The sequence below is a fragment of the Staurois parvus genome, unplaced genomic scaffold (assembly GCF_062004578.1).
Source record: "Staurois parvus isolate SC_StPar_1 unplaced genomic scaffold, SC_StPar_1.0 ptg000054l, whole genome shotgun sequence".
Lineage (NCBI taxonomy): Eukaryota > Metazoa > Chordata > Amphibia > Anura > Ranidae > Staurois > Staurois parvus.
The window spans coordinates 4,721,021-4,747,765 of NW_028317850.1; the positions used below are offsets into that span (position 1 = coordinate 4,721,021).

The 26,745-nt window shown below is 40.6% G+C and overlaps 1 protein-coding gene across 1 annotated transcript in view; it reads right to left on the bottom strand.

The window, feature by feature from the left end:
- Positions 1-1,617: 1,617 nt before the first annotated feature.
- The window catches only part of RFX7 (regulatory factor X7), a 157,534-nt gene continuing 132,406 nt past the window's right edge, over positions 1,618-26,745 (bottom strand). Inside the window, exons 7-9 of the mRNA XM_089667958.1 lie at positions 22,703-22,910; positions 12,372-12,667; positions 1,618-7,727 (exon numbers count right to left, since the gene is read on the bottom strand). Of these exons, the coding sequence (XP_089524084.1) occupies positions 4,497-7,727; positions 12,372-12,667; positions 22,703-22,910 (3,735 nt within the window). The 3' untranslated portion in view covers positions 1,618-4,496. The remainder of the gene's footprint in view (positions 7,728-12,371; positions 12,668-22,702; positions 22,911-26,745) is intronic.

The following is a 26,745-nucleotide window of genomic DNA, read 5'->3' on the forward strand; positions in this document are numbered from 1 at the left end:
GCTGCCTGTAATGGTTTGCCAGCATTACAAACTAGACCCTCTGCATTGCCTTACCATAAGTTGGTCAGAGGAAGGAATTCCTGTCCCCTGTCCCTCCATGGGGGCCTGACTCCCCCCTTAAATGTTGTTCCCGGCAACCACCAGCTGAGCTGGTAACAGTTTGGGGCAATGTACCAAAAAAAGTAAGCACTTACCACCTTTTCCGTCCCAGTCAAAGAGGATGGTCCCAGTGTCTTGCAGGCTATCTAGCCTCCCATACTGGCTCCATTGTCAGCATGCACATTTGCAAGGAAAAGACTACCCCTTTCTGTCCAGTTACTGCCACTGAAATGTGTCTACAGCTGCCACTCACACAACAGCAGATGTTCCAGTCGCAGACAGTTCTCAATAAAGATCCCCCAAGAGAGAAAAATAAATACAAAAACAGAGAAAGGTTCTCAGAGGAAACCTGGGGAAAGGATATTGTGGATGCAGACTGCAGTCAGGAGCACCTGCTTCCCACCAGTCCCCTTAAGGGTGATAGCAGCAGACAAAAAGTCCCCAGGGACATGGATAGTGCATATAGCCCCCAGACTGTAAAGGGAGAAAGGGAGGATGGGAAAAAAATGGAAGGTAATCCTCTGCTTACTATAATACTGCCCAGGCCAGAATCACGAAGGTCTGCTTGGAAGAGAAGCAGGAAGCCAACTGCCATAGCCGAAGCACTGCTTGACTGAGATGGAAGCTGTAACAAGACAGCCCAAGGATAACCAGCCATATGCTTCCCCAACAGTGAAATGGTGCAGGCTACACGAGTCAGGAATGTGCTCGATGGCTGAAACTAGGGAGCCTACCAGGTTATCCAGCCTGTCACCCAGCTTATGACTTAGTCTCAGTTTCATCTGCAATTGCCATGGTGCTATATATGTGATCAGTTATCACAGCAGCAATTTGATGGCTTGCCAGGTTGGCTAAGAGCACAAGCAAACGTGACAGTTGTCATTCTTGGCATGCCTTGAATGTACCTATTTTGGGAAACCATTAAATGGATGGGTTTAAATTTACTATAAAACCAAAGTAACTAGGTTTTCTGGTTGGAGAGTCCTCATTTATAAACGTTAAGCTGATAACTGAGCTTGCTCCACAGTGTGGGGGGTTTGGGCCACCAGCAAGGGCTGTCCCTGGCCTGTTCTTTTATTTTTAGCTGCATGTATCGTCCTGCTCCTGCAGGTGGCATTATAACCATAGGTGATGATCCAAAGTAGAGCTTTTTCTCCAGTGAATGAAGAAGAAAAGTGTTTTTATTTAATCTTTTTGGCTCTTAAAACTGAAAATTTAAGTCAAAAATTAGATGAGACACTGTTTTTCATAGGTCTTCCCAATGTACATTGCCTACCAAGTCGGGACTTGCTTTTTCTCTCAACAAAACTTTCACTTTGAGTTGTAAAGCGTCATAAAACGCTGTAGTAATGCCAAGTTAATAACACTTTAATACACTTAATGAACATCCATCTCAATTCAGCATCTATATGTTAACCTTTTTTTTTTTTTTTTAATATATATTTACCATCATTAACCTGAAATAGTCAAAATGTTTTTATAAAAGGAAAGAAGCATGAAAATAGTCACACACACCCATTCATATAAAATATTTTATTGTTTCTGAAAACATTAAAAAAAAACAATTTTGAGCACTTTCCATAAAAAAACATAACTGAAATTCTACTGCAATTTAACTACTGTAGTTTCAGCAGTACAACAGACAAGAAAACAAGGGGTAATTTTTTTCCTTTTTTTGTGGTTTTTTTAATAGTATGAAAAGATGAAAGGGGATTGTACCCGCCATGTGCTGCTATTAATGCACATTATAGGTTGGGTCTGTACAGCTACTCAGAGGCGACGCATACAATAATCTTCCTTTCATAGCCTGAAGGTCTGAGTATTGTAGCTTTTTGTAAAAATTATCATTTCATGATGCTTTATGGTATTACCAGGTCATTTAGTTTTCTCATTTTAAAACACTAGAACTGTAGAAAATAATAAAACACAAAAAAACTCAGAAAACATATTTAACAATAACAAAGCTGAATTAGTAAACAAAGGAAATAACCTGTGAATAACTATGCTTGCCTGATCAACACAGAACAAGTATATAATACAGCAAAAAGTGGTTACAGGAATATACTGAGACTGTACAAGGTAATACACACATGCACATTTTGTGATCATGTATTAACACGGTGAAGCAACTAAACTTAATTTCTTCCTGCTGTAATATTCTCATGTAAGAGAATAAGAAATAGAAATATCTCACTGAGATTAATGCACATTGCTACATAAGACAATTGTATGTCATTTTTATGACATTCTGCTTTTTAATAGACTGAATTTTTTTTGTGTTTTTTTTTCTTTTTTGTTTAATTCTGGGGCAAAAAAAGTTGCATTTATCCGAAAAGAGGTGCCATGCCACAGGTTCAACAGAAGTTTAGTGCAATAAGTGAACCTGAGAACATCTTTGCAATTATTTCTGTTGTAAGAACAGCCCCTATAGGGACATGAAGTATTAATCCCCCCTTTTTAAACAGATTTCAGGCACTGCACCAAGAAAGTGTCTTCCATCAAAATTTAAAGTGTTTGCTGCAATACTGTACATATTATGCACTGCCAAGTTATTTAATATATAGGCCATTTTTTCAACACCAAAATTAAGTCCAATTATTACCAGAGCAGCCAGCTTTGCACACTCCGCAAACTAGTCAAGCAGAAAGTTTGTATGCATTGTTTTCAGCTACTATTGATTTAACAGTGAATTACTAGCTATGGTTTAAATGCCCTTGACATTTTTTTCACAGGTTGCCTCAAGAATGCCTGCTTCAAACAAAATAAATTATCCTTTGGGTTTTTTTTTTCCTTTCTGTTAATACTTTGGTACGCAATAGTGCTCCATCTCAATGTACAATAGTAACAAGTACTAAGAGCAGGTATTTAAAAAAAATGTTTAGAAATACCAGCAAACACATAACAGCCAAGTTAACTCACTATCACAATCAAATTTACAGAGCTCTGAGTTGGCCTTAGCACCTTTTGGTATGATGATACACAATGTTAATAGTCTGTTTCTCGCATATATCTTTTGTTTTTTTTTAACAAGAAAAGCTGGCAGAAATAAAATTCACAATTATATTAAATATGCTACACAGCTATAACTTCCAACAGAATATGAACAGGGGCAACACTGCTGTAGCTGGGTGTTCTGCAATATTACTCTAACGAAGGAAATTCATGAAGTGCTGCCAAAGATAAAATAATGGTATTGGAAGTCTGAGCATATCCAAGCTTATACACATTGCTAAAAGTTTTGACATGCATTGAAAAAAAAATATTTAGTGACAACTTTTTAATTCTGAATGGCATGTTTCATTATAAAATTCATAGATGTATGCTGTCTTAGCCAACAGCCATCTTAGATATGTGAGATAAAAAAGTGACCAATGCAAAAAAAAAAAAAAAAAAAGTTTTCACAGGAAATATATTTTCCTATGTTCTACGTCAGGTCTTCTATACTTTCCCTAATTAAAAAAACAGGGTAACCACTGCTCGGCATGCAAGCATCCTGGGATAAAAAGGAGCAAGTATCAAAATGGCATCTGTAGTCCATTTGTAGTTTTACTGGGAAAATAAAAACATGCAACAAAGACACATTTTCTAATATGTACATATATTAGAAACCACAGAGCTTAACATCAGTTACTGCTTCAGATTGGGTGGGCAGGCTCCAAAAGCAGCAACCTCAACACAGAGGAAGCCACCGGACACCTATTCTCTCCTTATTTCAATCCATACCATTTTCATCTTCAAAAGAGTATTTCTTTGTTTTTTTATTTTGTTTTTTATATGAAAAAATTCAGATAAAATAAAAAAGTAAAAACTTGTAAAATGTCATGAGGTCATGGTGTGTTAAAATAAAAAAAAAACCTAACATTTTAGTGCATTTTTCTAATTTTAGGGAAAGTAGTCCTTAATGAGAAAAGTTTGATTTCTTTTGTCTTCTTTAAAATTATACATACTCCACAAATGATATGATATTCACATAAGTACCCAAGTCACCATACTCAAAAATCAAAGCAGACAATAGTTGCTGCCTTTCTTTACCTATAGACAGATTTATACAGGTCATGTAAAGCAGAAGCAGATTTTCAATTTCACTAAAACAGAATAAAAGCAATTATTACAAAGTGTAACAGGATAAGAATGCCTGTCAAGTGACATAAAATCATTTAAAATGAGAGGAAATAGAAAAAAAAAAACCACATAAATGGACTTAATACTGGCTCATCAACCGCCCATGTAGTGCAGTTTAAATGATTATCATGTTAAGAACAGATGAAATATAGATAACCTGTGCAGCAAACCTTATGAAAACTTCATAATTACAAATGTTTCCGCTGCTGGAGGCACTTCCATTAAGACAAATACAACTGCCTTTTTGATACAGTGTGCTACATTATAATACAAATTTAACCCAGCATTTCAACTGCAGAATGGTCTTTGCTCTCTATCCATTCAAATCCAGATGAGGTCATGGAGTTAATAGATTCATTACAGATTTGCTGAAACAAGGGGTCATTGTTCAGCTCCTCCAGTGTAGCTTCATCATCCTGCACATGCTGCCGACCAGGATCAAACAACAGGTTTGGATCTAAAGTGTTCAGGTCATTAATGCTGCCTGAGAGATCAGAAGACAACCGGATGTCGCTGGAGAAATCAGAGGCATTGTTTAAATCTGAAGCCACTTGAGCAAGCTGCTGGTTTGATTGGAGGCTTTCTCCATCTAGCAGGTCCTTAACAGTGCTATTGAAATCAAGTTGCTGCTCTCCAATTTCAGATTGTGCTTGGTTGTCTCCAGTAGTAAAACCAATTGTATCAGTACTGCTGTTTTTCGTGAGGTAAGCTGGCGTTTGGAATTCATAAGATGAAGTGCTGGAATTCATCACATTTTGTTGATTGGCACCAGAAAACATGGGAGATGTTTCCAAAATCTGAGTGAGATTCATCCTTGCAGTATAGTTAGAAGGCATATTGTTAATTCCTAACCCTCGAACCGCATCATCACGATCAGAATCCAGTTTGTTTAATAAAACGTGTGTGATGTTTTGAGTACTGCTTTGTTTTTGCAAGGATGGGAAAGCAGTCTGCATCATAACAGTTAAAGGAACTGACTGGCTTCTTTGCGCTATACTATTGGCACTGGTGTCTGACTGTACATTAGCAAGTATATTATGAACCTCTGCAGTTACCACAGATCCAAAAGCCGTCACATTGGATCGAGGAGCATTTGAAGTCGGGCAGTTTGTATTTCCACTTAAATTGCGCTGTCGGTGAACTGCCGGGCTTACACTACGACATCTAAAATTGCTGCCATTTCCAGATGTACCTGATCCTTTGTTGTCTAAAGGGGCAGGAACAGCAAAACCCTCCTGTTTAGAAGTATTACTTAACGAGGAAAGCTGATGCTGAACTGGAGAAACAGGAGTTATACGACCAAAGTGATTGTCATGATGTCTCGATTGAGACTGATATGACTGACCAGGCACAGCAAAAGCATGTGGCTTTCTAAAACTGTCCTCTACTAGCTCTTTGTAACTTGGAAGTATACCATGACCGGAAGAATTACCAACAGTGCTATATCCATTATTCATCCACTCTAGCTTAGTTTTATCAGGGTGAGTTGCCATTGGCCTTTGCATTGGTTTAACAGGGCTACTTGAGACAATGCTAGCATCATGATAAGAGATGCTGGAGTTTATAGGGGTAAAGGCAAAGGGATTCCTGCATTCAACAGGACTTGGAGGAACACTGCTACTGCAGTTAGAATGTGGGGTCCCAACTGGTGTGTGCCGACTGCTTCCTAATGCACTATCTACAGGTGTTGTTTGAGCGAGACGAGAACAAGGGCTCTCTCTTGACAAGCTTTGAGACCCAGAAATCATCTCTGATGTAGGGGTTGGGGTTAGAGTTGGGGTTGCTGTTGAAGTAGGAGTGTGCACTGGAGTGCCACTGTTATGTACTGAATGGTAAAAGTGAGTGCTACTTGAATGTGTGGGTACCGGTGTACCATGGGCAGCTGTTGCTTGGGTTTGGAGCACCATTCCTAAACTACCATAGTTTTGAGAGCTGTTATTCATAGACATTTGCTCCTCCATCAGCACCAGTTCCTCAACAATGCTATCTTGCGTGAGGTCATCATCAAATGAAAAGAAACTTTCGTTTGTGGGAGGGTCTGTTAGATTAGAACGTTGAGGTAACTGGTTAGATGAATGTGCTTGTAGCTGATTCAAAGAAGAATCCTCAAGTTGCTGACTGTAAGCATCCTGTTGTAGTCCTTCAAAGTCTACTGGTTCCCATACAGTTTTTTGCAGGTTATCAGCACCAGAAGTTCCTGGAATATCCAGAACGCTAATAGTTTGAGGCTGCTCGCAGTTGCTAGATGTGAAATCTGAACTTTCGGCAATCTCCTGCCATGCATTTTGATTGAAAGGCATCTCTTCCTTTGAATCACTGACAAGCTTAAACACATTACCTTCTAGTTTAACTTTAACATCCTGGGATGAGACTGCATGTTCTTGGTGAGTATCAGTGGTCTTTTCATCAACACAGTCCAAGGAAAAGCTTTCTATTAACTCAGTATTACTCACTTGCTGAGTGCCTTTATTAGGCGCTAACGTAATTGTTACTGCATTATCAGTCTTCATTGTCAGTGCTTTTTGAACTTTCTTGACAGTAATCCCTACTGGTCTCTGACATTCAGCAATAGCTGAGGACAGCTGACCAAGAAGTGATTTTTTCGCTGGTGGTAACTGTGAGTCCTGTACTGTAGAAGTTAAGCGTTTTCGAGGACTCTTAATAGACAATCTCATATCCTTTCCAGCTGAGTCAGTGTTCGTATTTGGACAGGAAATACTGCTGAATACACTCTGAGGTGTGACACACAGAGTCACAGTACCCTGACTACAACCAGCTGAGGAAATAGATGCGCCTTCTATTAAGCGGCCTTTACATTTGGTCCTTGTTATTTCAACTCTCTGGTCAAGTGCTTTGGCACTCTGAGTTTCACGGGCAGCATCTTGAGACTGTTTCTCCAAACTGACTTTTGGTGTGAAAGAAATTGGAGTACCTTTCCTAGGTCTTGGACAATCTGTACTTTCTTGGGATGGGTGATTATCCTCTATAAGAATTTCTGGTTCTGTTTTTACCTCTACTGCAGATGCCACAGGTGTGCCCATCCTGGGTACAGGAGACTGCAGTGAAACCACAGAGCCATTTTTGATCTGTGGCACAGTTCTGTTTTCATCTGACACTCCAACACTGTTATTGACAGAAGGGGTTTGTTTTGCTGAAGTGCTAGCATTGCTGGGAGCAAGTGATATTGTGGTCATCTTCACAACATTCAGAGAGCTGACATGTGGTGCTGGCACCACAGTCTTAATTGGGCTACTGGTGAAAACCACAGTGGTGGGTGAGCGGATCGTCAAAGCATTGGAGCTGGCTGGCTTAGGTAAAATTTGAGGGTAGCGATGTCTAGCAGAACGATCTCCAACAGGGCTTGCTGGAACATTTTGTGGAGTCTTTGGTGACTGCTTTACAGACTGCATGTGTTGAGTAACTACTTGAACGTTGAGTGGTAGGACCTTCCCCTCAGAGGAGGCAATAGGACTGGGTGAAGTCACAAGTGGCCTGGTTCTTTGAACCTGTCACAAACAAAGGTAAAATTATTCAGTATTCTGTCTTTTATTTCAAAAGAACTAAAAGTGCTTTCAGTGACCTTAGCTCCTAAATTTAATGCAAATACTGAAATCTTACAGGCCCCTCTCAAAACTGGAGAAAAGTTGGTGAATTTGAACACTCATAGGGGTGGATTTACTGAAGGCAAATTGAATGTGTACTTTGAACGAGCAACTGCACGTTTTTCCCCGAGAGCTTAGTAAATGTGGTGAAGCTTCACTTTATAAAGAACAAGACAAGATCGAGTATCTGATTTTAACAGGTACTCGCTCCGACCGCCTAGGTGATCGGAAGAGGAAGTACCCCTCCCCATCCAAAGTCTTCTCAATGCACCGCAAGCGATCACAGTTGAGTGCCCACAGTTAAGATGCCGGAGTCTGGGACAGAAAACAGGAGATGAAACCAGCTGGGGTGAGCATAGCCCTGGATCGTGGGACAGGTGAGTGGCTGTTTATTAAAAGTCAGCAGCTAGTTTTTGCAGCTGCTGACTTTTAATTTTTACACAAGAAACTGGAGTTCTGCTTTATGTGAGCACCAAAAACTGAAAACGCCATTTAATTAATTTTTAATATCCAGAGAAAACTCTCCCATGCATCCGTGTCTGCAGGCATTACTTAGTTTATAAATCAATTTGAAAAACATCCCCTTGCATATCTAGCTGTAGCCATCTTGAATAAGGACAGATGATTCATGTAGCATTTACTTTCTGGAATCCATCTGTCCTTAAAGTTGTTCTAAAGCTAAAACGTTTTTTACCTTAATGAATTACCTGCACAACCCCCACCCCCAACCTAAATACATACCTGAGTCTTCAATCCAGCATGGTGCATCTTTTCTCTCCCTCTACTCACAGGGACTAAGGCAGCAGTGGGAGCCATTGGCTTCTGCTGCTGTCAATGAAATGCTTTGAGGAGGGAGCAGGAGGGCAGGGCCGAGCAGTGCTGTGTGTGTCAATGATTGCACCCAGCCAGCTCGGGAGTGAGCCCATAACTAGGGGCTTGTTAAGGGGCAGACAAAGAAAAGAAGGAGCAGAGAATACCGGTTGGGGGCCCCAGAAGGGATGGTTCGAGCTGCTCTGTGCAATATAATTTGCACAATGCAGGTAAATATAACATGTTTATTATTTTTTTTAATATATATATATTTTTTTAATGTAAAAAAAAATTGACTTTAGAAACACTTTAACTCAGGCGTGCAGGCAGGAGGGTGTTCTTAGCTGAGAAAACTGTTCCGTTCCCTCCTCCTCTAGATGAAAGAAAAAAAGATGCCCACGACGACTCATGGGACATGTAACATCATTTTGGCCTAGGCCACAAAACAAAAAGAAACTGAAGAAATGTTTATACAGAAAAAAAAAAAAGTGTTTAAAACAAGTAAATTAGACTAGAAGTACAGCCAAAGCTCTTTTGGCTGTACTTCTGTGGATCATAGGAGTGCAGTTCATTCTGCACTCCTGTGACTTGTTTTCAGCTGACAGCGGACTGAAATCTGCTGTTGGCTGACGTCACTCAGCCAGTGCAGGATGGGGAATGATCCCGACTTTAAAGTCAGGATCCACCCCAGAGTCTGGAGTGACACCTGGCTCAGCCTCTCAAGTGAAGCACTGACAGCCTGAGCCAGCCGCACCCTCCCCCTCCACAGCCAGCTCCAGTGAGTGCTGGGGAAGCTGAGCAGACAGTGGTGACTGCCAGTCCCACTTTCTGCTCAGAGTGGCTGTGAGAACTCAGCAATCATGTAACCGCTGAGCTCTCACCCTTAGAGCTGGCAGGGAACCGATGTTGCATCCACCTAGGTAAATATAAATAGGGGGGGAAAAAAGCCCTACTTCTCTTTTAAATATACTACCCTATTTATTTTACTTCCCATCTACCTATTTCTAAGCTAATGGCATAAGGATTAAACATACTTAATGTTGATTGAGAGTGTTTAGTTCTGTTTAGTTCAGGGTGACAAAACACACTCACTTTTCTGCTACTATAAAAGGTTACCCTAGGATAGGAAGTGTGTTTGGACTACAGAACATCTCTCTCATAATATAGTTCAAAGAAGTGAACTGGGCAGGGCTGAAAATAGTGATTGAAATTTCAGTGTAACATTTTCAGCTTACCACAGAAAGTTAGGATATTTTCTGGCAAGATCACTGGGTATTGTTTAACCCTTTACTGCCAACAACGTACATGATATGTCAGTGGCAGCTGGGGGGGTTTACACACACCAGGAGGCTTCACCTGTCAGGAGCTTGTGAAAATCTGACAAGCTGACTGTCGGCTGGCAGATTTAAGCAATCCAGCGAAGTTTTGGAGAGAATACAGAACAGTCATTTATAATTGCGGTCTATATCTCCATCTGTATCCCATTGAGGAGGCTTCCCTTTATTGTTTTTGTGAGACACAAAAGCACAGTGGAAGTATACTACAGCAATACAAACCGTTCCCACTCTATCAAAATAAATAAAAATAAAAATAATTTTTGAGTTGCCTATTTAGGACCAAGGGTTATATCCTGCCACCTGCCCATATAAAGCCCACTCCCAGCAATTATTAGTTTTTGCAAGCAATAAGAAAATAAATATATAACTGAGACCATGCTCAAATTCACCTTAAAGTGGCGCTCCACCCAAAAGGGGAAGTTCCGCTTTAAGGACTGCTCCCCCACTCCCCATTAAGGATTGGCACCTTTGGGGGGGTACCCGAATTTGACAGGTATCCGCTCCCACTTCCGGTCCGATCGCAAGCGGAAGGTGTTCTCCCTCCTTTCCTCCCTGTACTCTTTTGGGACACGTGACAGGCGCCAGAAGACTACAGGACCATTCATGAAGCGCAGCGGGTACCCGGCTGTGAAGCTGCCCACACTGAACATGCCGGGTGCCCACACTGAACATGCCGGCCTCCTGGAATACAGGACGGCTGGTGAAACGGGCTCTGCAAGGGACACACCGTGGGACCGAGGGACAGGTAAGTGGCTGTTTTTTTTAAAAGTCAGCAGCTACAGTTTTTGTTTTTTTAGCTTGGGCCCCCGTGGCCTGAGGGGAGAATTTTGGTACAGGGAGTCTGCAAAACCGAAACAAAAAAACACAGCGCCTCTAAGTGTGTACTGTGAAGGTATTTAATAGAAAGATAAGTAGTAACTCATCTTAGAATTTAAAAACAGGCTTATGGGTAAGAGGGTGACACGTCTGTAGCCAGATGTTGTTGTGTGTCTGATCCAGAGAGGAGATTGATTGAGTCCGTCAACAGGTGGTGCTGTGCATGTGCAACATGGATGGTAAGCCTGGTGAAATCTCCAAGGTGCCTGCCAACAGATGGTGCTGTGCATATGCAGCATGGATGGTGGAGCCTGGCAGAGTCTCCAAGATGTCCGGGATCAGCACAAGTGGCGTCTGGCGTCATCAAATTGCAACGCGTTTCTGAGCATGTGCAGGACCTGCTTGATGAAAAAGCGCGCCTGGACTCATCTCGTCCTGCACATGGTCAACTACCTTGAAAACTGTACTGCTTTGCCATGGGTGAGCACCAAACCTATACTCAAATGCCACAGGTAACGTTATAAGCCAGCCATTTTCTACACAGCAGAGTCTGGGCATTGATCCAGAAGCTGCAAGAATTAGCAAAAGTGACTGTCGATGCAGCCAGCTAGAGAAAGGACTTCCCTGCATTAAGAACAGTGCGTAGTCTTTCCAATTTTACATGTAGAAATCAGAATTGTAAGCTAGAAACCTGCTCTCAGTAGAGTGATGTCATCCATCACCTAGAAACTCTAGCAAAAAACTGAGGATTGCTGGAAGTGCAATGGGTTATATGGGCTCTTCTAATAACTTTGCTGCCAGTGTCCTCACCTGAAGGTGGCAACATAGTCTGAATTAATGGAACCCATAGTCTTAATTAATGGGAGCCTGGGTACAGGCTCCCATTTTGGTTTTAGATTTTAGATATTTTATTTATTTATTACAGGTACTTATATAGCGCCATCAATTTTTTTTTGTTTTTTTAAACTAGCTCTCTTTCCACCTCTAACCCATTCTATTAGTCTTCACCCTACCCTTACCTTGTGAAGTGAGATACACTCACCTAAGTCCCCCATCCAGGTCCCACAGTGCCATGGTTTCTGGATGAGGGGGTCCGATGATCCAGTGCTGCAATACACCCCAATACCCCATATAAAATGCAGTGTTTCACCACGTTCTTCATGTTCGGAACTTTGTAATTGGAGAAGAGGCCAGACAAGTGACTAGGCTTCCTTACAGTTTTTTTTTTGTTTTTGTCCATACACTTGTGTGCTTCAGAGTTCAGAAGCAAGCAGAGTGTAATGCACATTTAATTGAATGCATGAGAGATTCCCTGGTAGGTCAACCTAAGAACCCAGATACAGTTCTTGCTCACACAGCACCACAGATATATAAGAAACCACTGGTTTAAACGGCCATCTACCACTCTCCAACATACGTGTAGGGATTACTGAACCTTTAAAAAAGTGTAGATCACAATATTTAGTATTTATGTTTAATCATCTAAAAATACAATAAAATATTTCTACACTATAAAGGAACCACTGGATGAATCAAGCAGGCCACTTTCACCAAATGTAAGTAATAACAATGTTCTAAACATTACCGGTATTGGGCTGGGAACAGCTGCAACAACAATCCCGATAGGCTGTGGAGAAAGGATAGCTGGACTTCCATTACATATACTGGCGATTCCATTGGCAGCTGGTCCATCCTGTTTTTTCACCTGAAGTTCTCCTGGCAAAGGTGACTGCAGCTTTTGCTCTTGCTGCTTCTTCTGTATTTTCCTTTGTAACTGCTGTTTGGCATCTACAGGAGAAGCTAAGGTCTTCACTTGAGGGTGGAAGGCATTGCTTTCAGACATGGGTACAAATGCAGATGTCTGTGTAATTCCTTTCAATCCTGCAGGAAGAAAAATATTTAGGTTACGTTGGATACCAATAACCAGATACCATGAAAAACCCCCCCAAATATTTAAACAATATGAGCCGAATACCTAGCCATCTATAGAATTAAAGGCACTTCTCATCCTTAGCAATAAATGCCAAGAGACTGCCAATTGGGTCTCATAACAATTTTTAATGGCATCTGCGACTGCATAGAGTTTGTAAAGAATCAGTAGAAAACACAGCATATATAAATAATGACATAGTGAAAAGAAAGTGAGTAGAAATCAGCACACATCCACTGTATATTGCATCAAAGAAGAAATACCATGCAATTTGCCACTATTTTGAAAAAATTCCAGCTGCTATATCCCTTGATGTACTAAAGCTGGTTCAGACAATGGCCACACAAACTGCAAAACAATCTGCATTAAACCAATTACCTACCCAGTCATGGACGACAGCTTTAAAAGTCCAAATAAATTATGGATCCGGAAAGAGAGAAATAGATTTTTAAAATTCTTTTCTGTAAGCTAAGGGGAGAAATGCCTTCTGTACGTTTAAGATTTGTAGCTTTAACTAATACCTACATAAGAAGATACTGGGTATTATCATTTGTTCCACCACTGCTGTTTAGGAAAACTGAATTTTTTTACTTACTGTAAGTAGGGTTGCACCGACACCGCTTTTTTACAGGCAAGTACCGATATTTTTTTTCAGTCAAGTACTCGCCAATATACAGTACCGATACCTTTGTGGTGCGTTTTGAGCCCATACAAAATGCATGGGTTCAAATCACACTGCAAAGAATCGCATACGATTTGAACAGGAATGAGGGGTGATTCCTGTCTGAATCACATGCGGTTTCCCTGCAGGGAAAGAAAAAGCAGAAAAGTCTCTAAGTGCAGTAACTTAAACACAATTTATTAGCACACTAAAAAGGGACCACTCACATTTGGTACAAAGATGTAAGGCTCATAAACTTGGTAGACATCTGCTGACCAAAAATGCCCAGGGTCAGCAAACAGGAAGGATGACACAAGAAGTGATACAGGAGGACAAAGGCCGGCCACTCTCATTCAGATCACCGGACAATGGAGCTATCCATGGAGCACAGTGTGAGCTGCAATGATCAGTTTGCAGGGAAACAGGATCTATCTTATGGCTTTCGTCAAGTCTCCCAAAGTTTGATAGAGAAGCATTACAGCCAATGAAGGTTGCAATGCAGGACCTACAGAGAAAACAAGGTCTTGGAAAGAATGTCTAGCTATAGGATTAGGCACATCTCTCACAGGGATCACTTTGTTAACATGTGATAATGCTGGGTCCACAGTCGGAAAGGCCCACTCCTAAAATGTGTAAAGAGCAGACACATTTTGGAAAAATTAAAAGCTTATCAGGAGTTTCCCAGTCCCCATAAAGTATTCTAAAGTCCCCGTAATGTCTAGAACTAATGTGTGCACTGAGCAGGTCTTGGTAGCCTTGGGACCTCTACGAGATCTTAGACAGGTGTGCACAGCCGAAGTGCTGGAAAAGTCTCTCTAAGCCTGGCAGCTAGAGAAAAGTCCTCAGGAGCAACATCATTCAATAATGATTTCTGGTGAAGGCATAAAGGCACACTTCTAGAATCTGTGGTAAGAATCAGCAATCAAAGCTGCAATTTGTCTCATGAAATCCTGCATAACTGTGGTGGTGACTGCTGGGACAGAACTGAGGAAGGAGCCAAGCCTGACGGACTCCAAGGACTGAAGCAGAAAAAAAATAATACAGATTGTCAGTTTCAGGTGCTCAAGTGGGTGCAGTGCAGCCCCAGAGCAATTAGTGGAATGGGAGCTGAAGGACCTGTTAAAGCAGGACTGCTCCCAGTTTGTCTAGGATCTGACATGTGCTGCATGGCAAAGACAATGTGGCTACCAGGCCAAACGTTGGGTACTCATAAGGCAGATGCATGTGGCAGGAGAGAGTCATACGACTAGAGCTGAACAGGTTACTGTAGGTGGACAGCAAGGGCTGACTAAAGAAAACCCTTGTGTCGCTTGGACATGGAGCAGTAGCAGGAAGCAGTTACCTCATGCTGAATGGCAGGAACATGATACTCCCCTAAACTAAGTACATCACTGCTCATTTCTTAAGCATTAAAGTAGCATTCCAGTCAAATTCTAACTATACCTAAATCCACTCCCACCTATTCTAGCTACCCCGTGAAAGAAAAGATGTCTATACTTGCCTATACTGAGGGCACTCCAGTCCAGTCACACGACCTGTTCCCAGCACCAGCTTCAGTACAGAGGAGTGGCAGCCGACAACAGATGTCCCATAGGAAGCATATTGGTGACGTCATTGCCCTAGGTTCTGTAGCTGTTGCCAGCGAACTCTCCTCTTCACTGAAGCCGGCTGCTGGATAGATCATGCGACCGGACTGGAATGCCCTCAGAATAGGTAATTATAGACATTGTGCCCTAAATACACATTCCAGGCTAGCCCCGTAATCTGCCATTCCAGTGTGGCCTGGGAACAGCCTCTAAAGCTAATACTGAAGATCCAGATAGCGTAGGAAAATGTTGATTAAAGAGAAAAAAAAATCTAAGAGGAGAAATAATATCCATCATCCTAGGATACTAGCAAAAAAGGCAGGCATGATGGGAGTGCTAATGTCCAAATTCTTCTGTAGGCAGCAGTGTAACCCAGTTGTCTATGAATCCTTTGTCCCTCCATGAAGGAGAAAGAATATTTTAATTTGTAATATCTATTTATCAAGTATGGCAAAATGTCCAAGTACAGAAATTGTATTTTTTCAGTTTTACTTTATGCTTTTGCCTCTGGGTGGCAGCACTTCAAAACAAAAATTCTTCTGTTGCATTTATTTTTTCAGGTGTTTTTTTTTACTGCTGCAGCACTGGGATAATCTTTACCTACTGAAATGTGCATAACACAGGATAATAACCTGTCTATGCCTATTTCCATAGTGAAAAACTAAATAACCGTACCCTTGAGAACATTTAAGTCAATATTTCACTTTTTCAGGTCCATCCCTATGTATGCGCTATAACTGTAAAACACTTCTACAGAGAATTTTGCACTAAATTTGCATACAATGCTTCCATGCTGAAATCTGCCACAAAATTGAAATCCTGTATGATATCACATAGTACTTGAACACCAATTCAATTACATTCCTTAGGCAAAGTCTACTAATGCTTTTGATTCTGATTCTATGTGAAGCTAAAATAGTTAAAGTACCGTGGTATCACATTCTGCTGTACAAGTGACAAGTTCTATATGGAGAGGCACAATGTACTTTTAGCAAAAGCATTACTGACACACTGAAGTTTATTTTAAAGTGAACCTGTCAGGATGTTATGGGAGATGCCAATCCAGATTTTGTAAACAAGCCAGACACTTCACTGGCTCCAAACTATTTCTTGGTCAGTTTAAAGACCTTGGACCTTCAAAAGCAAGCGTTCCAAAGCACCTCTTCTACCTCTACAATTTAATCCACCTAATCATAAAACATGTTTTCTCCCTATGATTGGCAAACCTGTTTGAGATAGACATGCTGTAAATTGCATTATGCACATCAGGCATTCAAAACCCTCTAGAGGGAGCCTGTCAAAAAGACATTGCTTAGTGAGAACACTGGAAGGTCCTATTGAAATGTGCTAATGACAAATGATATAATCAGCATTCAGTTTAGGACGTGTATATTTTCAACACTTTGGTCATTCAGAAGCATGGCCTATACCAGTGAGTTCTGTCCCAGAGGTCAAGCAAATACACAATGGGAAAGTTTTAATGAGTGTGCAACTTTACATCTGCATACATTCTAGTTTTCAAATATATATATATCTTTATTATACATACAAACAGACTATATTGCCAAAAGTATTGGGACACCCTTCCAAATCATTGGATTCAGGTGTTCCAATCACCTCCATGGCCACAGATGTATAAAATCAAGCAACTAGGCATGCAGACTGCTTCTACAAACATTTGTGAAAGAATGGGTTGCTCTCAGAAACACAGTGAATTCAAGTGTGGTACTGTGATAGGTTGCCACCTGTGCAAAAAGTCCATCTGTGAAATTGCTTTGCCGCTAAAGATTCCATGGTCAACTGTTAGTGGTAATATAACAAAGTGAAGGCAACCAGGAACAGCAACACAGCCACGAAGTGGTAGGCCATGTAAAATAACAGAGCGGGGTCAGCGCATGCTGAAGCACACAGTGCGCAGAGGTTGTCAACTGTTTGCAGAGTCAATAGCTAAAGACCTCCAAACGTCATGTGGCCTTCAGATTAGCACAACAACAGTGCGCAGAGAGCTTCATGGAATGGGTTTCCATGGCCGAGCAGCTGCATCCAAGCCTTACATCACCAAGTGCAATGCAAAGCGTCAGATACAGGGGTGTAAACCATGCCACTACTGGACTCTGGAGCAATGGAGACATGTTCTCTGGTGGGATGAATCACGCTTCTCTGTCTGGCAATCTGATGGACGTGTCTGGATTTGGCGGCTGCCAGGAGAACGGTACTTACCTGACTACGTTGTGCCAAATGTAAAGTTTAGTGGAAGGGGGATTATGGTGTGGGCTTGTTTATCAGAGTTTGGGCTTGGCCCTTTAGTTCCAGTGAAGGGAACTCTTAAGGAGTCAGCATACCAAGACATTTTGGATAATTTAATGCTCCCAACTTTATGGGAACAGTTTGGGGATGGCCCCTTCCTGTTCCAATATGACTGCGCACCAGTGCACAAAGCAAGGTCCATAAAGACATGGATGAGCGAGTTTGGGGTGGGCAAACTAGATTGGCCTGCACCGAGTCCTGACCCCAACCCGATAGAACACCTTTGGTATGAATTAGAGCGGAGAGTGCAAGCCAGGCCTTCTCGTCTGACATCAGTGCCTGACCTCATAAATGCGCTTCTGGAGGAATGGTCACACTCCTAAACCTTGTGGGCAGCCTTCCCAGAAGAGCTGAAGCTGTTATAGCTGCGAAGGGTCGGGCAACTCAATACTGAACATACGGACTAAGACTGGGATGCCATAAAAATTTATGTGCATGTAAAGGCAGGCATCCCAATACTTTTGGCAATATATACAGTTGTGTTCAAAATAATAGCAGTCAGACATCACTAACCTGATCAATCACTGTTTTTGGTAGAAATGATATTTCTACATGGCAAATAATTTACTAGCAGGTGTAGTAGAGTAATAGAAATCCAACAGACTCAACAGTCATGACATGCATGCTGCTGATTCTGTGTAATTGAATCACTAATTGAAAGGGGCATGTTCAAAACAATAGCAGTGTGGAGTTCTATTAGTGAGGTCATTCATTCTTTGAAAAACAGGTGGCAATTATTGCCCTTATTTAAGGAAGGAAGGCAGCAAATGTTGTACATGCTGGTTACAGTGCATTTCTCTCTGAAATTCTGCGGAAAATGGGTCGTTCCAGACATTGTTCAGAAGAACAGCGTGCCTTCATTAAAAAGTTGATTGGAGAGGGGAAAACATATAAAGAAGTGCAGAAAATGATAGGCTGCTCAGCTAAAATGATCGCAAATGCTTTAAAATGGCAACCAAAACCTGAAAGACGTGGAAAAAAGCGAAAAACTACCATTCGAATGGATAGAAGAATAGCCAAAATGGCAAGGACTCAGCCAACAATCAGCTCCAGGAAGATCAAAGAAGGTCTAAAGCTACCTGTGAGTACTGTTACAATTAGAAGACGCCTATGTGAAGCCAAGCTACCTGCAAGAAGCCCCCGCAAAGTCCCACTGTTGAAAAAAAGACGTGCTGAAGAGGTTACAATTTGTCAAAAAGCACATTGACTGGCCTAAAGAGAAATGGCGCAACATTTTGTGGACTGATGAAAGTAAGATTGTTCTTTTTGGGTCTAGTGGCCAGAGACAGTTTGCAGATGACCCCCAAACACTGAATTCAAGCCACAGTACACTGTGAAGACAGTGAAGCATGGTTGCGCAAGCATCATGATATGGGGATGTTTCTCATACTACGGTGTTCGGCCTATTTATTGCATATCAGGGATCATGGATCAGTTTGAATACATCAGAATACTTGAAGAGGTCATGCTGCCTTATGCTGAAGAGGAAATGCCCTTGAAATGGGTGTTCCAACAAGACAACGACCCCAAACACACCAGTAAACGTGCAACATCTTGGTTCCAGACCAACAAAATTGACGTTATGGAGTGGCCAGCCCAATCCCTGGATCTTAATCCAATAGAAAACTTGTGGGGTGACATCAAAAATGCAGTTTCTGAGGCAAAACCAAGAAATAGAGAAGAACTGTGGAATGTAGTCCCATCATCCTGGGCTGGAATACCTGTTCACAGGTGCCAGAAGTTGGTTGACTCCATGCAACACAGATGTACAGCAGTTCTCAGAAACAGTGCTTATACAACAAAATATTCATTAAGTGATTCAAAGGAAAGCAAAATCTTCAAACATTTTTCAGTTTATATAATGAATGTTTGAGTTTGTAAAGAAGAATACAAACACTGCTATTTTTTTTGAACAGTCTAATATTCACTTTTCTTCAATTTCTTTAGAGGAACAACACAAATTTGATATATTTTTCTTCATGTTTTGATTTGAAATAGAATGTGTAGTGTTCCCAATGCATTTGTGTGTATGGAAATAAAAGCTATTAGAAGGATTTTGAGCTTTATTCACTTTTTTCATCACACTACTATTATTTTGAACACAACTGTACATACATACACACACAGGTCCATATATATTTGGACACAGGCACAATTTTAGTTTTTTTCAGGTATTTACCAAAACATATTCAAGCTACAGTTATATAATGGATATGGGATTAAAGTGCACACTCTCAGGTTTAATGAGGGTATGTACATACAAATTGGAGGAAGGGTTTAGGAATTACAGCTCTTAAGAGTAGCCATCCCCCCTTTTTCAAGGGACCAAAAGTAATTGGACAATTGAATCAAAAGCGGTTTCATGGCCAGGTGTGGGCTACTCCATTATTTCTTCATCAATTAAGCAGGTAAGATTCTAAGTGTGTTATTTGTATTTGGAATCTATTGCTTTGAACCTACATCATGGGTTCAAAGGAGCTGTCCATGCAAGTGAAACAGGTTATTGTAAGGCTTCAAAAACAAAACAAATCCATCAAAGAGATAGCAGCAACATTTAGGAGTGGCCAAATCAACAGTTTGGTACATTCTTAGGAAAGAAGAAAGCACTGGTGAGCTCAGCAAAATAAAAAGGCATGGACGTCCACGGGAGACAACATTGGTGGATGATCACAGGATCCTCTCTATGGTAAAGAAAAACCCATTCACAACATCCAGACAAGTGAAGGACATTCTCCACATAGGAGGAATTGAACATAAAGTAGCTGCCTTTGCAGATGACCTGTTGTTCTATGTGGGAAATCCTAGGATAACACTCCCAAATTTAATGAAGAGCTTAAAGGAATATGGGGAGTTATCAAATTTAAAAATCAACCCAACAAAAACGGAGATCTTAAACGTAAATCTTCCAAATAGTGAAAAAGAAAAGATACAAAAAGAATTCCCTCTTATATGGAAAGATAGAGAGAAAATATCTAGGGGTTAAACTCACTGCGTCATATACAAACTTGTATAAGTTAAACTATATCACACTTCTAAATGAGATTAAGGGGGAACTAAAGAAATTGGGAGGAGGTAACCCATCTTGGATAGGGCGCATAAATCTGATAAAAATGGTAATTGTACATAAAATCCTATATAAATTCCAGATGATCCCAATTAGACTCCCGGAGGTAATTAAAAAGATGTTGACAAGATATATATGGAAAAATAGAAAACCTAGAATATCTTATGATCTGTTGAGTAGAAATAAAGAGAAGGGAGGATTGGGAGTGCCAGATATTAAGAGGTATTATAGAGCAGTAGTTCTTGCAAGAATTTATGACTGGACACACAATTCAGAGGGGAAAAGGTGGGTTAAAATTGAAAATGAATTAAGCGGAGGTAACGAGTAAAATCATATGGGTACCAGCACAATATAGAGGATTAACAGGTACCACAAGTGTTTATACATTAAATGTTTTAAGGGTTTGGGATAAATTGCACAAGTTTATGAAGTGGGATTTTAATTCACAATTAATGTCACTGAGGAACATGGAGTATTTCCCTCCCGGTAGGGAGGAGAATACAGGAAAATGGTTTAAAAAGGAGGATATTCAATTGAGGGATATTATGGAAGGACGGGAATTGAGAACACTTAAGGACTTGAAAAAGGATAAAAGGAAACTTTTCATTAAGACAGATGAATGGAGATATCACCAATTAAAACACTTTGTTGGGAGTCTTCCGAAACCTCTGAAATTGAGAAAGGATTGGAATTTGTTTGAGAGGTTGTTGGAATCACGTGGGGATGGGAAACGGGGCACGGCTAAAGTTTAGAAGATTCTCACTGAGTTAGAATCACACACAAAGCCAATGTACATAGCAAAATGGGAAAGGGACTTAGGAACAGAGGTAGATGAAGACAAATAGAGGAAAATATATAGACTAACACATGAGAACATAAGCATGAGAGAGGTGGAGGTAAATTATAAGTGTTTAACAAGATGGCACATTACACCGAACGTTGAATATAAGATGAGTGAGGAGAATACACCAGAGTGTTGGCGGGGGTGAGGAAAGACAGGTACGTTATATCACATATGGTGGGAGTGCCCAAAGATTCAAGGTTTTTGGGAGACAATGGTTCGTTTAATTGTAATAATCTCTGGGATAAAGATAGAATTGGATCCAGAACTGTGTCTATTACATAGTACTGAGTTATCAGTGAATAAATACAAGGATTCAGGTATATGGTATTTTCTAAATGCGGCAAAGAGTATGATACCTAAGTTTTGGTATAGCACAGAGGTGCCGAGAGAAGAGGATTGGGCGGAAAGAGTGATTTAGATATGTAGGATGGAGAAACTGTATTATATGCAAGAAGACAAGATGGGGTTATATTATAGGAGGTGGGGAAAATGGGAAGATTTTGGGCCGAAGGTGAAATACATGAAGCAGTAGAGTGGGACATGTGAAAGTACCCCTTATTAAGGAAAAAGAGGTAACGGAGAAATGCAGCGTGGATGGTTTTATTCTGTATGGGGAGGGGGGAAAGGGAATAATGATAGAAAGGGATATAATTGATGGTTTTGTATATGAGAGTAATCATGGAATATGTATTTTGTATGAAAAATAAATAAATATCTAAATAAAAAAAAAAAAAAACGGCTACTACTCCAGACTAACATCTACCTCTGAAGGCATTTTGATTTATGCATAACTCCTCCCAAGAGCCAGCCCACTGCTTGAATCAAGGCTGAGGACTCTTGAGAGATGGGTACTGAAGCAGAGTGCTGTGATGTTTTCAGGAAGCTATATGTTCAGCAAACTGAGGGCCCCTTTCATTAGCCATGATCTGCATTGCATAGAGAAGCAGAGATTACATTACTGGGTCTCTAAAATAAGTTATGTCATAAAAACATAAAGGTCTTAAAAGTTTAATTAGAACGTGTATGATGTAGGGAGGGAGGAACCATGGATGACAAAATATAAACAAACTAAACTTCAAAAAATAGATGAGGGTCTGACAGTGTCTTGGATTTCTAGTCACAGGCCCTTTCAACAGTGTGGTACAATCCTTTTCAGAGATATTTATGTTAGGGCTTGTTTACACTAGCGGTTGGGAGGACAGTTGAGCCATGTTGTTACCGCTCTCTCACACTGCTCCCCCTTTTAGCTGGAAAGGCAGTGGCCGGGGTTGTACACGTGCTGTGCTGCCAATGCTTTGCTTCATGTCCAGAATTATACCCCGTCGCAAATGTAACTCATTCAAGTGAATTGGGCCATGCAGCAACCCCATGCAATGCAAGCAGTTGAAGCACGATAGTCCTGCATTTAGGGGGTCAAACGGATGGCGAGGAGGCCTGAGTTACAGAATAATGCTAATCAAACATCACATACGAGCTCTTAGATATACTCTGAAAAACTGAACATATAGTTTCTGATATATTTACCTGCTGAATCACCTGCCATTACGGTTAATGCTGCCATTGATTTAGTGCCAATGTAGTGACTTTTGACTAAGAAACGGGCCAAATCCAAAACTGAGTCAAACGATTGACTTAGGACTTTCTGTGCCCACTCGCAAACAAGACGACAAGCTGCAGAAACAACCTCTTCATCAGCATTCTGCAACTGCGCTGACACTTCCATTCCATCCAGCTGAAAAGTAAAACAAATCGTTAGCACACTAAACATGTTCTGAAATATGCTGATAGAAAATACCTTTTTACTTATACGAAAATATATGTTGAAATATAATCATTTATAACTAACTTCAAAACAAAAAACTAGTAACAATTTAAAGCATACCTGTGCTTTGCCCATGAAGTCTGAGGATTGGTATCCTGGTAATAGCAGTTAAACAATTATGAAAACCTTGTCCAAATGGTATTGTAGCTCCTGATAAACTGAAGTGTATGTTGCCTACTAGCTTCAGATTACACCAACCACATTTATATAATCACTGGACAATCCAACACCCATCCTACTACTGTCTAGGCAAGCTTTATTCTGATTACTACACATTTTGCCTTGACCCAGCCATGCATCCATTCCAAAACAGGGGCAGAGAGCACAGGAAAGATTAAAACTTCAGAAAATGTGTTTAAATATCCCAGCAGTGCTGTCAGCATGGAAACAATTAGGGAAATATCCCAGAATAGAGTGCAAAATACAGACAGCTTTTAGTTTGTTTATATTGCTGAGATTCCTATCAAGCATTCTGCTTTAGAAAACCAACTCTCCTGGGAATTTTTCTTGCAAAAAAGATTCTCTTCACTTTCTATTTCAATACTTATTTGTTTTCAAATAAATAATAGTAGGCTGACTATCAAGACTCTACCCTGGTCTTAACAAGAACAGCCACTAGATTCAACTCAATATGTTTAGAGAAGTGCTTAACAATGCAACTGCCCTATGCTGTCTAGGCCAGGGTTTCTCAAATAGGGTTCCAAGAAGCCTTAGGGTTCCCCCAGTGGTTGCTAGGGGTTCCCTGAGCAATTTCTGTCTCACAAATATGTTCACACTAACACCACTGATCATTTTCCCAATGACCTCAAGTGTAAGAGCATTCTCCCAACTGACTGACACCCTAATGTATCAAGAGTTGTAGGTATAGTCATTTTAGCAGGGGTTCCTTAAGACCAGCAAGTTATTTCATTTTTACTACTATTTAATTTGCCTTGGCTCAGCCATACACCAATTTCCTTACAGGGGCAGGAAGAAAAGAAAAGATTAAAATTCCTCCCCACCCCTCTCAATATACTGCACCCCTTTTCAATATACTGCAGAGCAGAAACTAGTTGTTGAAATGTGGGTGGAAATTAAAGCTTATCAACAAGTACTGACCTAAACAGCATAAAAGTAATTTTATACATACCCATCCACCTCTCCTACAGCTTTTGAGACTTTTAGAAGACAAAATTGCTGATAATTGATTCAATAATGCTTTATAAAGCAGTTTGGTAGGATTCAAGTGGAAGCTCTATATATGTACTATACTGTGTTTTTTGAACGCTATGACCTATTGTGCCAAGGTGGCTGATATGACTCCTGTCGATGGACTTTTGGGTCTGAAGAGAGGTTTCTTTAGACCCTAAACAGGTCACATGTGGTTCATTATACACTACTATGCAAACGTTTTAGGCAGGTATGAAAAAAATGCTGTAAATTAAAAATGCTTTCAGAAATAGAAGTGTTAATAGTTTATTTTATCAATTAACAAAATTTGAAAATAAATGAAGAGAAGAGAAATCTAAATCAAATCAATATTTGGGGTGTGACCACCTTTTGGCTTCAAAACAGCATCAATTCTTCTAGGTAAACTTGCACACAGTGTTTGAAGGACCTTGGCTGGCTGGTTGGTTGTTCCAAACACCTTGGACAACTAACCACAGATCTGCAGATGTAGGCTCAAATGCTTCTGTCTCTTCATGTAATCCCAGATAGACTAGATGTTGAGATCAGGGCTCCGTGGAGACAAACCATCACTTCCAGGATTCCTTGTTCTTCTTTACGCTGAGGATAGTTTTTAATGACATTGTCTGTATGTTTGGGGTCATTGTCCTGCTACAAAATAAATATGGGGCCAATCACATGCCTCCCTGATGGTGTGACATGATGGATAAGTATATGTATGTATTTCTCAGCATTAAGGACACCATTGTTCCTGACCAAATCTCCAACTCCATTTGCAGAAATGCAGCCTCAAACTTGCAAAGAACCTCCACCATGCTTCACTATTGCCTGTACCACTCTCATGCCCTTCGGCGAACAAACTGCCTCCTGCTAAAGCCAGATATTTCAGATTTTAACTCACCAGTCCAGAGCACTTGCTGCCATTTTCCTGCACCCCAGTTCATATGTTTTTGTGCAGAGTTGCTTAGCTGTGTTTTCACCTCAGAGGTATGGCTTTTTGGCCATAATCCTTCCATGAAGACCAGGTGGTGGTTTTACCCAACTGGGCTGATGGAAGGGGCGCATAATAGCGCAGGAGATTTCTCTTTGAGAATGTGACTGCTTGTAATCAAATTTATTGTGCAATGGTGGACTTGGAAGCAGGGTGTACCTTGTGAGGTTTAGAGAACACAACAAACAGGGAACCCGTCCATCTGCTTGGAGAAGTAGCCGTGAGATATATAAAAGTGTATATAGGTCGCGCTGCCATAAAATATGAATCAAAATTTCTAAACAATTTGCCACATGTGAAAATGCAAAAAAATTAACACCAGAAAATACAAATAATGTCTGATGTATCAGTAAGTCCCATTCAAATGATAATTTCATCTGTAATTGGATGACTTCAGGAAGCTTCCTGAAGATGTCCAATTACAGTCCAAACTAATTGAAGCAGTGTTCCCCAGCTGATACATCAAATCCCATCCCTGGAGCGCAAGTCAGCTTCTGGTCTTGGGGTGGTGGCAGCCATCTTAACCACAAGCTCTGTATGTACCTGTTACCGGTACTTAGGCACAAATACCATGTGAGAGTGGTGCTATTTTTAGGTTCTATATAATTTCATAAACGTCAGCTGCTTTGCGCAATGAACCTTTTCACAGATACGTTTTTTTTTGAGTGGCATTGTATTGCATGGGAAGGAATCACATCTTGGTACATATGAATGGTCAAGTTGGGGACAAGACACACAGTGGGACCAACCAAAAAACCCGCAGTAAGACCTATCTAGTAATAGAAGGTTCATCCATTTTAGTGAGTGCAAAGCCATGTGGGGTCACCTGGAAGTGGCCACCTGTTTTTTTCTGTTACTAATGGCACCAGCACCTGTTTACCTATCTTTTGGTTTTCAAGCACCTATCATTTGAATGGGACTTACTGATACATCGGACATTATTTGTATTTTCTTGTGTTGTTCATTTATTTTGTTTATTTTTTGCATTTTCACATGTGGCAAATTGTTTCGTAATTTTGATTCACATTTTTTGGCAGCGCAGTCTATATACACTTTTATAGGACTCACTAATGTGGAAATTTGACACATTTTAAAGTCTGCAACAGCCATAATCACATTATTCCGTGTTTCTTTTTTTGGTTTTGCCTGTGGAGCAGAGTTTTCATTGTTATTTGTTAGCTACGAGGTATACTATAAAGTCCCCAACTAAATCTACAGTAGGCAATGTAGAGAGATTTTCTTTTTTGATACTTAGGAGCAGGGCATGAGGATAGGAGGACAATGTCCTCATTAAAATGGAATGCTGAAGACAATCTTCATGAGAAAGAATGGCCTTGGACATAAGACAACCTTGCCATTGTAAGGTATGAGGAAAAGTTCTTTACAAGAAAGGGATGCCAGTTCAGAAACATTTCTGGCTTCTGATAGCAAAGTAAAGTACGAGAAAAAGTTCTTTACATGAAAGGAACACCAGTTCAGATACATTTCTGGCTTGAGATAGCAACCAAAAAGACTAATTTGCATGAGAGATCCTCTAGGTGAATATCCCTGATAGGTTCAAAAGGTGGTTTCTGCAGGACAGAGAGA